This window comes from Pongo abelii, chromosome 11 (assembly GCF_028885655.2).
Source record: "Pongo abelii isolate AG06213 chromosome 11, NHGRI_mPonAbe1-v2.0_pri, whole genome shotgun sequence".
Taxonomy (NCBI): Eukaryota; Metazoa; Chordata; class Mammalia; order Primates; family Hominidae; genus Pongo; species Pongo abelii.
In genome coordinates this window covers 136294830-136310299 of record NC_071996.2, presented here as the reverse complement: position 1 = coordinate 136310299, position 15470 = coordinate 136294830, and the positions used below count along the sequence as shown (strand labels likewise).

Here is a 15470-nt window from a genome sequence, read left to right as displayed (position 1 = left end):
CCCAAAGAAATAGTACTACTGGCCAGGCATGGTGGCTCACACCTGTAATCCTAGCACTTTGGGAGGCTGAGGAGGGAGGATCACTTGAGTTTAGGAGTTTGAAACCAGGCTGGGCAACATGGTGAGACCTCATCTCTATATCTATCTATAATTTTTAAAATGTAAAAAAAATTTTTTAAAAAGAAATAGTACTAATTTACCATTTGTTTACTTGTTTTACTCAAACCTCTAGCAACCATTAAATGACTCACTCCTTTACTGACAAACACAATTAGAGACACAGGATTAAAAACAAAGATAAGGCTCAGACATAGCACCTGATCTCCAGGTCCATGGACACACATGTAAATAAATAACCTAATTCAGTTGGCGAAATGTGTTAATGTATCTTATCTGATCTTCATAATAACTACAAGAGATTAAGTCAACCATCATTAACTCTCTTGCTTCTGCAAGGATAGGGATACCAGTAAGGTGGTTTCCCAAGGCCACACAGCTGAATCATAACCAAATCAGAAACAGAACCTAGGCAGTGTTCAAACTCCTAACCCATGGTTTATTTCTACACTAAGTGATTCTTAATGGTTCACTCATAAATTTGACCCATTGGAAGCAGCCAGAAATTCTAGAGAAACTGAAATGGGAAGACAGAGATCTGGGATTTAAGTATAACAAGCTAAAAGGGTGGTAGACAAATCATACATGGTACATTTGAGGAAAGTGTCAACATCTCTAAAAAGGGGAGACATAGAACTAAATTTGTTTTCATCTTCCCACAGAATGATTTCAAAATGCATGCTCCTGAAAAAAAAATGGTTAAGACCAACTTCTTCAATATAAAAATTTTATTCTAGAAATTATTTAGAAGGTGACTTCAGTCATAAAAATACACATTTCCAATTACTACTAATATAACTAAAAATTATACTGTATCTAAGCAATCCCCAAAAATATTAAAATAAATCCCTTCTAACCAAATTGATTACAGATTTACTTGTGTAAATTTAGATGGGTGGGTGGGAGTGCCAAGGAGACCATCATCTTTAGTGTGTGTGTGTGTGTGTGTGTGTGTGTGTGTGTGTGTGTGTGTGTGTGTGTGTGTGTGTGTGTGTGTGTGTGTGTGTGTGTGTGTGTGTGTATTCCTGATATAATTTAAAATAAATAATAGGTCAGGCATGTTGGCTCATGCCTATAATCCCAGCGTGTGTGTGTGTGTGTGTGTGTGTGTGTGTGTGTGTGTATTCCTGATATAATTTAAAATAAATAATAGGTCAGGCATGTTGGCTCATGCCTATAATCCCAGCACTTTCAGAGGCCGAGGCAGGCAGATCACCTGAGGTCAGGAGTTCAAGACCAGCCTGGCCAACATGACAAAACCCCGTTTCTACTAAAAGTACTAAAAATTAGCCTGGCCTGGTAGAGTGCTCCTGTAGTCCCAGCTACTCAGGAGGCTGAGGCAGGAGAATCACTTGAACCCGGGAGGTGGAGGTTGCAGTGAGCCAAGATTGTGCCACTGCACTCCAGCCTGGGCAACACAGCAAGACTCTGACTCCAAAAATAATAATAATAAAATAAAAATAAATAAATAATAAATATTAAAGTCATTCATGGGCAGTTTAGAAGATGACATCTAAGTTCCCTTCACATCTAAAAATTCCAACAATTCATAGTAACGAAGACTAAAATGAGTGAGAGACAGTTACATGGCCCCTCTCAGCATTCAAAATCAAAGGCTTCCTCCTTCTGTAACGTCAGCACCATGACAAAGTTAACTAACCAAATACTGTATTTCAGTTGACTTATTTTTTAAATCTTAACAGATTTACAAACAAGATGATTTTAAAGTAAACCTTATTGAATTATTTACAAACTCATGCCTGAACCAAATATTCTTAATCTACAGTCAATGAATCAGCTCAGGGCTGTGAATCCTTGCACTGGACACGCACTTTGTGCTGGCATGCTTTCTTCTTCCTTCAGGGAAAAGAGTCTACAGCTTTCGGTCAGAATTTTAAAGGTGTCTGTGACCCTCAAAAGGCACAGAAACACAAATTTTAAATGTATTTTTTTCCATTCAATATAGCAAACATGACTATGAGGAAAACGATATATTTTATGTCCTTACGTTAAAAGCAAATTATGTAAAGGTGCTAAAATACATACGTACTACATATACAATTTCCCCAGTGGCAATAAATACTTGGTTGTTTCAATCTTAGTGTATTAAGTCTAAATAGGATTCATCTAAAAATTAAATTAAATTAAAATGCAGTGTTGGTTTTTGCCTGGTCTGAGTGGACTTCCTAAGGAGAAAGAGCAGTAAAAGGGCACCTGTGTGCATGTTTGACCCACGGCCAAAAATAGTGTTTATGGAAAACTTCAGATGGAGCAAAGAGGCACTCAGCCAACAAAATCTACAGCTGTGAGACTTGGAGCTTACAAGTGCCCAATCTCCACAAGCAAAAGTGGAATTATGGGACAGACTTTGAAGCTTGTTTATGTGCAAATTTTTTAAGGAGTGACTTTGTATTACTCTATTCAGATATATATTATCTGATCAACACCAAAAAAAATATTCTAACACCAAAGAAAATGGTGAAAGGGCATCCTACTCAACTGTTGATATTTGCCACCCCTCTCCCCTACAATTACTTATAAACAAAACTCAGGGTGGCTAGGACAGAGCAGTTTAAATTCTATACCCAGAGAGTTATGACTTTCTCCCTGAGGAATAAATAACCTGCTCAGCTGGTTAACAAGAGTCCTGAAAAAACAGCAGAGACTGGAGAAGCTGCAGTGTATCAGAATCTCTGAAAAAGGTCCTCAGGCCATTTGAATATGTACCATAACCCTATAGCCCTCGTGCTCAGCTGTCTGCTGGTACATACCCAGAGGCCGCCTGAAATGTGTGGGAAGGCAATTAGTAGTTGGCTTGGACATGTGGAAATGGTAAGAGACTAGGCATCTTCAAAAGAAAGCTAAGTACACTATGTAAGCAAGAACATGGAGACCAGGGCTAACGTTTTAAAGCTGTGAGATTACCTACTTACATAGGCCAGAAATCTCACTCCAACTGAAGATTTTATTGTTCTCAAGAAAAATGTGATACATTTATAGATATATAGTGAATTATTTCAGTCAGAAAGAAAATCAAATGCCTTTAGGGACAGAGGACTAGATTTAATATAGAATAATTTACCAGGTCTTGGTACCTTGCTTAATTTAATTTAATCATTATAATTTTGGAGACACAATCCATCAATCTATGAACAGGTATTTACCATTTATGTTCATTCACAGGAGAAATTAGAGCCATCTCCAATTACCTTACTGTGAAACAGCTACAACAGAAATGACAAATTGTCTAGATGGGAAGGACCATGAGTTTTTGGGTGAAGGTGGCATATCATCTGTGCCAATATCCACGTCATCTCAGTGAAGGAGCCCCAGGAAACACCGCCCCAAAATATGCTGCTTTGTTATGCTCATTACTGCAAACTGAGAGAACTTAGGGAACAGCAAGCACAGGGAGGGGCCTTCTCTGATGCCCCCTTATCTCAAAAAATTCCTTTGTCCCTTCCCTAGAATTTCATCAATCAGGGAAGATTAACCTTATCACATAAGAGATTAAAAGGTCTAGTAGTGTTCTTCCTCAAGTTAATTTTCAATACCTGAAAGACTTTATCTCAATAACTAGACAACTTTTGTTCATCATAGATTTCCTCCCCTCATTTTCCCACAGCTTGTCAATACCTTCCCCCAGGACCTCCACATCCCTATTCCAATGCCATAAGAACTTCAATCATCTGGTCCTTCCTCAAGTCTCATGTTTTGTGGGACTCTTGTGCATAAGGATGTAAACTGTTTTTCTTCTGTTAAGTCTACCTACTGTTGCTTTATGTTATAGACTCAATTATCAAACCTTCAAAAGGAAGAGAGAAGGTCTTCTCTCTCCCCTACACCAGCTAACCTGGTAACTTCAACCAGAAATGACTTTAAATGCTCAGGCTATCGTAATGGGAGAGCTATGCTCCTAAGTGGGCACTTCAGAGCTGGTCTACAATATTCACAGCAGTTAGGAATCACTGTTTATAGACCATAGCAAGACTTTCAAATTGTGGAAATCCAGAAATTAGAAAGCTTCACTCAAGACATTTCGTTCTTAATTGAAGATCATTTTGCCAAATCATTTTTGTCTCAATATATTGAAACCAAGTATACTATGGAAAAAGACTTTCAAGTTTAATAAAATTCTTAACTGTCTTGCCTACTATAATATGTATTCTCAGGCCAGGTGAAGTGGCTCATGCCTGTAATCCCAGGAATTTGGGAGGCTGAATTGAGAGGACAGCTTGAGCCCAGGAGTTCAAGACCAGCCTAGACAACACAGCAAGACCCTGCCTCTACAAAAAATAAAAAATTAGCCAGATGTGGTGGCATTACTGCAGGGGGTGGGAGATGAGGTGGGAGGATCACCTGAGCCTGGGAGATCGAGGCTGCAGTGAGCTATGATCACACCACTGCACTCCAGCCTGGGTGGCACAGCAAGATGTAACACAGAAAATGGTATGTCTAAAAAAAATGAAAATAAAAAATATATAATGTATATTCAAAACACATGACAGATACACTCAAGTGCTTCTGCTTTCTAGAAGCAGTATTATACTATACTTGTTCTAGTATTTTGTTGTTGTGTTGTTCTGTTTTTCTTCAATTTGTTAGCTGGGAATTGATATACATTATAATTCCTACCAGTACATGCAGGGAATGAGCATCACACCACAAATCCTTCTTTATACTTTACCTTCCCTAGTTCTGAAGGTCAGTGTTTCTAATGCTGTGTCTGAACTTGTGTTGAAGTATTTGGTACTAATAAAACAAAGAAGGAATTAATATATTTTTTAAATTGTGGGGGGGTACGGAGAGGATTCTACAAAGGCGGATTTCACTTTCTAAGTAGCATTATATTGGTCTACATTAATAATTTTCCCAGCAGGCCTTCCAAGATTTTACTCTGAACAATCACAGTCTTTGTTTCTCAGATCCTCTTACATCTGACATTTGGTCAAAGTTTTAAAATCAGCAGCTAACGGAGGAGGAGAAAAGTACTGTTCACTAAGGCACTGCACAAAGCCATACCACAGCATGTTTCAGGGTTCCAACAAGCTGGATCACATTTTCCAGCTAAATGCTATTTCAATGTTGTGTTACATTTTCTGTACACTGTACACTATGTTTTATTAACACTATATTTCATCACACTGATCAGGGAAACATCTCCTAAACATCATTAAAATAAGCCTTAAGAAAATTCTTCAGTTCTTTCACACTGGTGTGCATTTTTAAAAGTATCAGGTACAGAACAATTAATTTTATTCCTATTCAAGGTCTTTGTATACAGCCTTTAAAAAAAAAAAAAGTTTGTTTCCTAGCCAAAAAAATAAAAGATTTCAGGTAATTAAATTATCTGTATTACTAGTTCTGGAACTAACGGTAGCCATTCTGATGAGACATGAGAAGAAAACTAAGAAAATCAATGCATTAATTTATGCCTATAAGTCCTTATCCAAATAAATCTTCCCCAAAGACATGGTGGAAAAAAAAAAGATTAGTAAAGGAAATATCTCACACTTCAACATGCTATATAAGGAAAGACGGCTGAAAAGAAATCTTGCAGGGAATTTTATCCCTTTGAACTTTCAAATAAACTCTTAAGTAAGATTATGCAAACTTACTAAAGACCGGTCCTTATTAGAGGGAAAAAATGCACCCCTTCTCCAAGTCAGTTCTGGAGGCTTTCTCCAGAGTTGTTAAGGTTTGTGTTGGGTAAAGAAAGACCTCCTAACAAACCAGCATTCTTTTCCACATGATCAGAGCTAATTGGCCCCCCTGCAGGCTAAGTGACCAATCACATCAACTTCAGCTGAAACCAGCCCCCACAACATTATAAACAGAGGAAAGCAAGCTGTAAAACCAGTCCAAGAAGAGAACCTACAAACTAGACTTGTAGATTAAAATTATCTGATCAAAAAGGCAGACTCTGTAAATTTCCTTAAGACCTACCTTGGCATAAAGGCTGACCCAGCAAAAGAACTGGTGAGTACATGCAATAATATCCATTCTTCTTTCCTTATGGGAAACAGGGAAAGAAACTGACTGGCAAATAGGAACAGAGCTAGATTGCTTCCAATAGATTTTTAAAACAAAGACATTATCTATAGGGTAGTATAGTATGGTTTCTATATTCTTTTCCCTTAAATTTTAAAAATGCAATAACAGCCATATTGAATGTATTACTGGAAATTTTCTTAACTGTTTTATTAAATGTATACTAATTTTCTATTACAATATATCAGTAGAGGATAAAGGCCTTAGAAAAAAAAATTCAGTGGCTTGAGGAAAAAAAAAGTCTTTTTCTTTTGGAAGGAATTTCAAAAACCCAAAATGAGCATTAAAAAAAAAATGCCAAAAGAATAAGCCACTTTGCTTTTATTTCTGTAATCTAAGAAGAAAGTGATGAGTATCCTAATTGTAAATTTTTAAGCATGGAATTATTGCCGAAATTAATAGATACTTCTGCAATTAAATTAAAGTAGAATCTTTGAGCTTATATAACAGGGTTAGAACTCATAGTGTTTGCCCTAATTACGGAGGGCAGGAGAAATCATTATAAGACTTTCAATATAGTCTTAAAGTATTTACACCACACGTGAACAAATACATAGTAATGCCATCTTCATTTAATGTTTGTTAGTTATAGCCTTTATCTTAACTCCTCAGTATGAACTATACTATTTTATATCATGGCAACAGAAAATACATAATTTTAAGTGCTACAACCCAATGAGTAGAATGAATTCTAATGATCAGTGAAGCTGCCTATCATTTTTTAATAGGTACTATTTTTCCTCCAAATAATTTATAAATGGGCAAATATTTTACAGCCCACACACAGCAATAGAAGCAAACCTTCCCAACCTTCCACCCCACTTTCTATTGGGATCAGTTGATGAGACTTAAGTATCAGGTAACAATAATATAATTTTTTAAACCATACAAGCAGACATCAAACTATACAGAAATAAAAGAAATCATATAGGAAACTTGTATCCTTTGTAGGAAGTGGAAATATGTTTGTTTACGTAAGTCTGTAGAGCTTTAAGAAATCTTATTATCATAATTCCCTCTTTTTTCACTTTCTTTGTTTTAATCTAAGGATGCCAGGCCAAGGGGATTGAGTGGTTTGCCCAAAATGACACAGCTATGTAACCAATAGTGCCAGAGCCTGAAGGCCATATCCCCTTATCCTGTGTTCTCTACACTAAACCACACTGACTATAAGAGTCCACAGAGTAGTTATTCAGGGTAATTGGTTAAGTGGGAATCAGAAATCAATCTTCCTTCTCTGTATTACTCCACTTGCCAACACAATCCAAACCAAATCCAGCAGTCTTAGGTTAAAAAAAAAATGCTGCTTAACTGTTCTGATTATTAGCCTTCTGACTTTCCTGTTCACAGGTTTTTCCATGATTTAGTTGCAAGAGAAAAAAAATGCAATTGTAAAGAGCCTAGAGTAACAGTGCTACAAAAGTTGTAGGTAAGAAGTAACAACAGTCCTGAAAAAGCCCAAATGAGAATGATGAATTTTGTTAGCTACAGTCTACACAGAAAGGCTCTAAGTAAGGAATTTTAGAACTTTCATAAAGTAGGTTGAAAATAAAAAGGAATCATGGAGCTTTTTCTTTCTCAAGCTTTTGTGAAACACTAAGCACTTAGCAGCGTTCAGTAGGACAGTGGCTCCACATGCGGAACAAGCACTAGTGTCCAGGAGCATGAGGGGCATTTTCACATAGGCAGGAAGCAACAACAGTGGAGAATGACAAAGTTGTTCACCCACCATTTTGAAGGCAATCAACTAACCTTTCATTGTTATATCCTTCTTCCACGTGTCAAAATCTTTTATTACGTCATCATAATTTTATTTATAATGACAATATTATACTTCTAAAATTGTCTTCTCATCTGGCAAAACAGAAACTTGGCAATGTTATGTCATAACTCTCCTCTCTACATTGCTTTAATTTTACTGATGTGCAAAACACAACTAGACTATCTAATAATTCAGACTGTGATAACCTTCAAGTCTTGAAAGAAGTCTTTCCTAACTGAAAATCTGTTTCTAACCTACAAATAATAGGTCTGAACCCAATAAACATTACTGAAGAACAAATATTCTGGAGCGGCTCTTGAACAAAACTAATCAAATGAAACCGTATTATTCACAAAGGCTAAGCAGGGTCAAATGTCTGTTTTGGAGGCAATATGGCACTAACTCTGGACTCAGAATGTATGAGATTCATATCTACCACTTACTAGCTCATTATACCTCATTTTCTCTTTTTTTTTTTTTCTTTTAGAGACAGGGTCTTGCTATGTTGACCAGATGGGTCTTGAATTCCCGACCTCAAGCAATCCTCCCGACTCAGCCTCCCAAAGTGCTAGCATTACAGGCATGAGCCACCATGCCTGGTTCCTTACTTTCATTATCTGTAAAATGGGACTAATAGTGGTACTTATTACTGTGAAACTTAAGACACTTTTTTTTCTTTTTTTTTTTTTTAAATAGAGACAAAGTCTCACTACGTTGCCTAGGCTGGTCTCAAACTCCTGGACTCAAGCAATCCTCCTGTCTCGGCCTCCCGAAGTGCTGGGAGCCAGACACGTTTTTAACAACAATAAAGCAACTACTACTTTACTGAGAGTTTACTCTGTGCCAGACACTGCCCACTGGCTTCACATCAGTTTGTACATATGAAGTATTTGGTGTGATTCCTGGCACATGCTAAACAATATATATATTAGCTAATGTTATTCATCATTACTATCATAAGAATCATGAATAAAGTTAACAGTGGTTTAATATAGATACTTGAGACAGTTACAGGGGCAAGAAAGGCATCTACTAAAGGTGCTAGAAATTTGGTTATCAAAGACTATCTTGAGAATGCAATTTCAATCATTTTTGCAAAGACTGTTATTTCACCAAACATTTCCTGTATTTAAAAAAAAATTAACTGGCTTTGAAGTTAGCTAGACTTGAATAACCATCCAAATAATCCAAAGCTCCTATTTGCCTTGTGTAAATTTCTTTTATCTGTCTGAGCACCAGTGACTTCATCTGAAAATGGGAACAATGGCTATCTTGTTGAGATACTGAAGAATTAAGAGATAATACAGTATGAAAGCAGTTATCACAGTGCCTATGAAGATTTTGTTGTTGTTTCCAAAGCGTAGAGATCAGGTCTCCTAAAACATTTAAAAATAATCTAACAAAATAAGGGTCATTAAGTAGCTGTGCCAAGAAAAAAGAATACACTAAATGATTATGACAACTTGTTAGGGTAATAAGTTATAAAACATTAAAATAATGCACTAAGATTTTTTAAAGTCTATATCACATGAAACTGAAATCGTCATCTAATCTAAATAAACTGAACAATCATCCCAGTGTTCCATTAGCTCAAATCTGAAGAAAATACAAAAAAAAGTCTCTAGTATCACCAATAAATGTTAAGTTACCTCAGAGCAAAAGAAAGTTGTATATACCCAGCTGGCCAATATCCAATTCCAACAACACAGAAAGGCAGTCTCCAAAGCCTCAAAGTCCCGAGATATAGGAACTAGGAAACCCAAGCAACAACCTAGCTCCACAAGTCTGTAGTGCCCTTCTCAAGCCCCATGAAAAGGCAGGAAGTGGGTATGCAGCACTCTCAAGGGTATCTACCTCTGAAGGAAGAAGCAAAGAGGAGAGTCAAATATAAACTCTTAGTCCTGGATTGTAGCAAAGAAGAGAGGCTCATTCAAGGGAAGCAAAGCTGCACTTCCTGTTCTGTTCCTAGTAACTGCTATACTAAAGTCTTAAGACACCTTTGTCATACGCAAGGATGATTACAAGGAAGGCATACATTAGATTTCTACTCACCACCTTGAGAAAAGGATAACCACTGATGAAAACTGTTTGCAGCAGAAAACTACACTAATGTTATCTTTTTAAAATTCTTATTTAACCCCTTAATGATTATTTTAGTTCATTAAACTGTTGAACCTTTTTCTTCTGGTTTACTTACTTTTAAAGCTAATGCTATCTAGAAATGTCTTCCTGGAATTTCTTATTTTGCCAAGAAACAATTCTCTTTCTACCCCACAATCTAATCAGAGCCTAGAATATGCAAAGAGACAGCAATCCATCATCCAGGACAGAAAGAATCCACGAACATGGTTGCAAAGTGACAAAAACAAATAAAGCCTAATCATAAAACTCTAAATAAGGTCAGGTATGGTGGCTCACTCCTGTAATCCCAGCGCTTTGGAAGGCTGAAGTGGGGGGATGGCTTGAGAACCGGAGTCCAAGACCAGCCTAGGCAATATAGTGAGCCCAGTACCAACAAAAATCAAAATTCTAAAAATCAGCCGAGGTTACAGTGAGCTATGATTGTGCCACTGCACTCCAGCCTAGGAGACAGAGCAAGACCCTGTCTCTAAAAATACAAATCAATAAATCAAACTCTGAATAGGCTAATTATAAAGCATACATTAGAACTACAGACCTCTAAAAGCTTACCACAAATGTAAGCCTTGTCCTAGTACTAAATCTGGCTTCAAAGGATTTGCAGACAAGTTTAATAATAAGCTTCCAAATGACTTCTAATTATTTACACAGAAGAACACTTATATATTTAAACATACCCCTTTTAATTATGAATAATGCATAATTATAAATTATGAAATGCTAGTCTTTACACATAATATTTGGTCAAATCAATAAATGCTTGACACCCGGACTTGTGCAAGGAAGACACAGGGGTATATAATCTCTACCCACAGGAATTCTAAAATATACTTAGAAAATGTTCAAGTGTTAAACAATGTTTTAACTGTCATTCAAAGAAACAATAGAAGAGATATTTTAAGGTAACACACAATTAGCTCCCAAATGAATGACTTAGTAAATGCCACCTAACGTAAAGAGAAAAGCAAGAGAGTTGGCAAAGTTGTGGTTAGAGAAGCATTCCCAAGAAAGCAGAAAGTCTATGAGCTCTCCAAATTCACAAACATTAACTGTAAAACAGTTAAGAGCTTACTAATTTACTCTTGATTTTAGAGAAATACAGCCTGAGATGGACAGCAGTAATTGCAAAGTTATTGCTCCTCTCCTAAGTCAAAGATACCGGAGGATGGTCACCAAGGATGGCCACAGCACACTTCAAATGGATGGCGCTCAAAGAGGTCTTGCATATCTTCGAGATGCTTGGGGAATCCTAATGGACATGCGCTGGCGTTGGATGATGTTGGTCTTTTCTGCTTCTTTTGTTGTCCACTGGCTTGTCTTTGCAGTGCTCTGGTATGTTCTGGCTGAGATGAATGGTGATCTGGAACTAGATCATGATGCCCCACCTGAAAACCACACTATCTGTGTCAAGTATATCACCAGTTTCACAGCTGCATTCTCCTTCTCCCTGGAGACACAACTCACAATTGGTTATGGTACCATGTTCCCCAGTGGTGACTGTCCAAGTGCAATCGCCTTACTTGCCATACAAATGCTCCTAGGCCTCATGCTAGAGGCTTTTATCACAGGTAATTTTGTCTTTGTTCTTAAAAAAACAAAAACAAAAACAAAACAAAACAAAACTACAGGTGTTTGGAAAGGGTATAGTCAAGTTATAAGTAATGCTGTTACAGAATAATTTATCTATATTAATAGCAGGTAATGTCTAAGATAGAAAAGAAACAGTTTAGAGCCAAAAAAAATAGGAGAAATGCATAAGGAACCTGTCTCAATGCCAAAATTTTACTTACTGGAACTACTTAAGAAAAAAGAGATCAGTATGATACTAAATTGCAGAAATATCCTATATCGAAAAAAAAATTAACAAAAGGTTTAAAAGGAGGTTTTCACTGAAGCTAATCATTTTGTCAAATACATGAATAAATACATTCAATACATATTTTGACAGTCATTTTACCTAACAAAGGAATTTGGCTTTTTTTCTTCACTGGGCTAGAATTCCCTCCTATGAGTTCATCTTTTCAACATTTACTTTATGCCAGTGAGCCCAGAACACCACAGTCAGCATTGTATGTTAGAGAACAAGTTATGTATACACATTCTTAGCAAAATGCACTGGAAATATGTCCACAAAGATTATGAAATTTTGCTCATGAACACAGAAAACTCTTTCCTTTAAAGGAAGACTAGTGCCCTTTTTATGTGACCTACATAATTTCAAAAGAAAACTTGGTTTTAATATACTATTCAATAATAATCTGAGAAGGTAAGCATTGGGCCGTATGAAGAATGATCTGGAATGAAATCCCAATGTGCTACCAACCAGCTCTATAACCTGCAAATCACAAACTTCTACAACAAGAGTTCCTATACTGGGTCAGTCCTTTGCATACAATTAAGGGGGTCTATAAACTTACATGGGAACAACTTGTATCTCTTGGCACTAACCACTAATTGAAATTTGGCATCTCCTACAGGCAACAAAAAACAATATCACCAGCAGTATTAGTAGCTTTGATTCAAACAGAAATCATAAATATTTTGTCATATCAAACCAGAATACTTGACAATCACAGTACCAAACCCACCACTAGACTGTTATTTAATGTATCAGTAAGGCACATATAGTACTATAATAACGTTTCTTAAATGTTCAACTGAATTTCAATAATTTGGTTTCTTTTATATTTTACTTTTAAGCACTTAAAACATAATTCTGGTAAGTACTTACTTCTTAGACCTTACCAACAGCCCGCCAACAAAATCTGTGGCACAAAACTGATTAAGAAACTCTTATATATAGCTTAGGGCACAAGGAAGATATACCTGAAAGGTGCACTGAAATTACCTGATAGTCAGTCCTCCCCTGCCCCACAAAAGGTTTCTGAGTTTCAAAGTTTAAAAATTCTTCAAAATATCACTTTTTTTTTTGAGATGGAGTCTTGCTCTGCTGCCCAGGCTGGAGTGCAGTGGTACAAACTTGGCTCACTGCAATCTCCTGCCTCAGCCTCCTGAGTAGCTGGGATTACAGGCATGTGCCACCAGACCCAACTAATTTTTGTATTTTTAGTAGAGACGGGGTTTCATCATGTTGGCCAGGCTGGTCTTGAACTCCTGACCTCAAGTGACCCGCCCGCCTCAGTCTCCCAAAGTGCTGGGATTACAGGCGTGAGCCACCATGCCTGGCCAAAATATCACTCATTCTACTGGTCCCCTCCCCATCCCAAATCATTCTACTCTGAACCTAGTCTCTACTTCAACGTAATCTGGCTGTAGCCAAGTTGCATTTATTTTCTATTACTTTGTTTTAAGCACAGGCAGGAATATAGGAAATGACCAATTCTTTGACTTTGTAAGAAACTAGAGGACGAAGTTTTACATTTCTCTGTAACAAAATCATTTTGCTTATTCATTTTGAAATCATGGTTTTTAAACAGAAACGTACTTTGAAAAATGCTTCAGGCAAATAAGACTAACCAAATTAACAATGAGTTCAATTCCTGACTCATTCAAAGGCATGGCACCAAGAAATGTGTAAATATTTGATATACACTTCTCATTCAGAAAAAGTATTGATATTTAAAGTCTTCATTCTAAAAAAAAAATCAACAATTTCTTATTTAGGTGCTTTTGTGGCGAAGATTGCCCGGCCAAAAAATCGAGCTTTTTCAATTCGCTTTACTGACATAGCAGTAGTAGCTCACATGGATGGCAAACCTAATCTTATCTTCCAAGTGGCCAACACCCGACCTAGCCCTCTAACCAGTGTCCGGGTCTCAGCTGTACTCTATCAGGAAAGAGAAAATGGCAAACTCTACCAGACCAGTGTGGATTTCCACCTTGATGGCATCAGTTCTGAGGAATGTCCATTCTTTATCTTTCCACTAACCTACTATCACTCCATTACACCATCGAGTCCTCTGGCTACTCTGCTCCAGCATGAAAATCCTTCTCACTTTGAATTAGTTGTATTCCTTTCAGCAATGCAGGAGGGCACTGGAGAAATATGCCAAAGGAGGACATCCTACCTACCCTCTGAAATCATGTTACATCACTGTTTTGCATCTCTGTTGACCCGAGGTTCCAAAGGTGAATATCAAATCAAGATGGAGAATTTTGACAAGACTGTCCCTGAATTTCCAACTCCTCTGGTTTCTAAAAGCCCAAACAGGACTGATCTGGATATCCGCATCAATGGACAAAGCACTGACAATTTTCAGATCTCTGAAACAGGACTGACAGAATAAGACTTATCCATTTTTTAATGTATTAAATACACCCAGCCAGTTATGCAGCTACTTTTTCTTTACTGTATCTCATGTTTTCTTTTTTCAATGCTAATTATAGCTCTCTACATCACGGTAATCATGCCTATGCCCACATAAAAATGGCTGAGCTAACAATACACATTCTGGAAACGTAACACTCTACGTTACAAAGTTTGTTACCTGCTGAAATCAATGTAACTCGACAGACACTTATCCAGAAATGTTGCTGGTGAATTTATAAGAATGTGGTATGATACTAGTAATGAAGGCAAAATGGACAGTGAAGTTTAACACAACTGAACTCTAAGAAAATCAACCATTAATCTCTCATTTTCATCTGCAAATTGAAGCAACAGTTTAGTTTCAAACCTAGCTCCCTGGGTGGAATGACGACTTCACTATACTTAGTGAACATCCTTTAAGAGCTGGGATTTTTTTCGAGACAACAAAGATCATTCATTTGGTTCTTTATACTATGAAACTTGAGTATTACCTCCTTAATTTTTAACAACTAAGAACAAAAATTAACGAGAAAAACAACAAAGTACAAATTTATACATAAACCTAAAAGCATTTGAACATGACACCCGAACACATACATATATGTTCACTTATTTGTGGCAGAAGGTGGTCAGATAAGCTCCAGCCCAAATGGAACCTGCAGGGTGGTATTTTGCATTACAAGGAGACGCAAAATTTTATTTTGAAACTGTCCTCCATAATAATCAAACAGTGATTCATCTAAATGACTTCTAGCAACCTAAGTAAAAACATTCCCCTCCTATGTATGATTCATTTGATCATATAAAACATCATGATGGCTCTAATTCATAAATACAAAAATATATTTAAGTCTTTATAGATATAAAGCTTTACTTAGATATAACTTGAGTGAGTAGGGAAAAAAATCTACAGTAGATAAAGCAAAAGATAATTAGGCAACAAAGCATTTTCAAACCCAAATTCCTGTTTCCAACTTCAAATAGTTTTTTCTATAAACACAAAATCAGTGTTTATTCACCAGTAGGAGGTTGGACTAGATGAACTCTATTATTTCTTTCTAAATCTAATACTCCATAAAAATTACGCTTCCTCTGTTTCATTTTTTATTTTATCTATGCTAAAATGAGCCC

The 15470-nt window shown here is 36.7% G+C and overlaps 2 protein-coding genes across 21 annotated transcripts in view; one reads left to right on the top strand and one right to left on the bottom strand.

The window, feature by feature from the left end:
- The window catches only part of GIGYF2 (GRB10 interacting GYF protein 2), a 161424-nt gene that overhangs the window by 75985 nt on the left and 69969 nt on the right, over positions 1–15470 (bottom strand). The gene's annotated exons all lie outside the window — the stretch shown is intronic.
- KCNJ13 (potassium inwardly rectifying channel subfamily J member 13) lies at positions 2077–14316 on the top strand. 2 transcript variants are annotated; one of them, XM_054550005.2, is made up of 2 exons: positions 2077–11637; positions 13694–14316. In XM_054550005.2, exons 1-2 carry the CDS (start codon positions 11178–11180, stop codon positions 14314–14316), a joined length of 1083 nt encoding a protein of 360 aa, XP_054405980.1. In that variant the 5' UTR covers positions 2077–11177. The 2 variants fall into 2 exon arrangements, with proteins under 2 accessions (XP_054405980.1, XP_054405981.1); XM_054550006.1 differs by having other exon boundaries at positions 2077–11401; positions 13694–13891.

Bases quoted from the DNA above. Each gene is read 5' to 3' on its own strand.
- KCNJ13 (XM_054550005.2), top strand. From the start codon at position 11,178: ATGGACAGCAGTAATTGCAAAGTTATTGCTCCTCTCCTAAGTCAAAGA. The intron at 11,638-13,693 runs GTAATTTTGTCT...TTTCTTATTTAG, and splicing joins GCTAGAGGCTTTTATCACAG to GTGCTTTTGTGGCGAAGATT.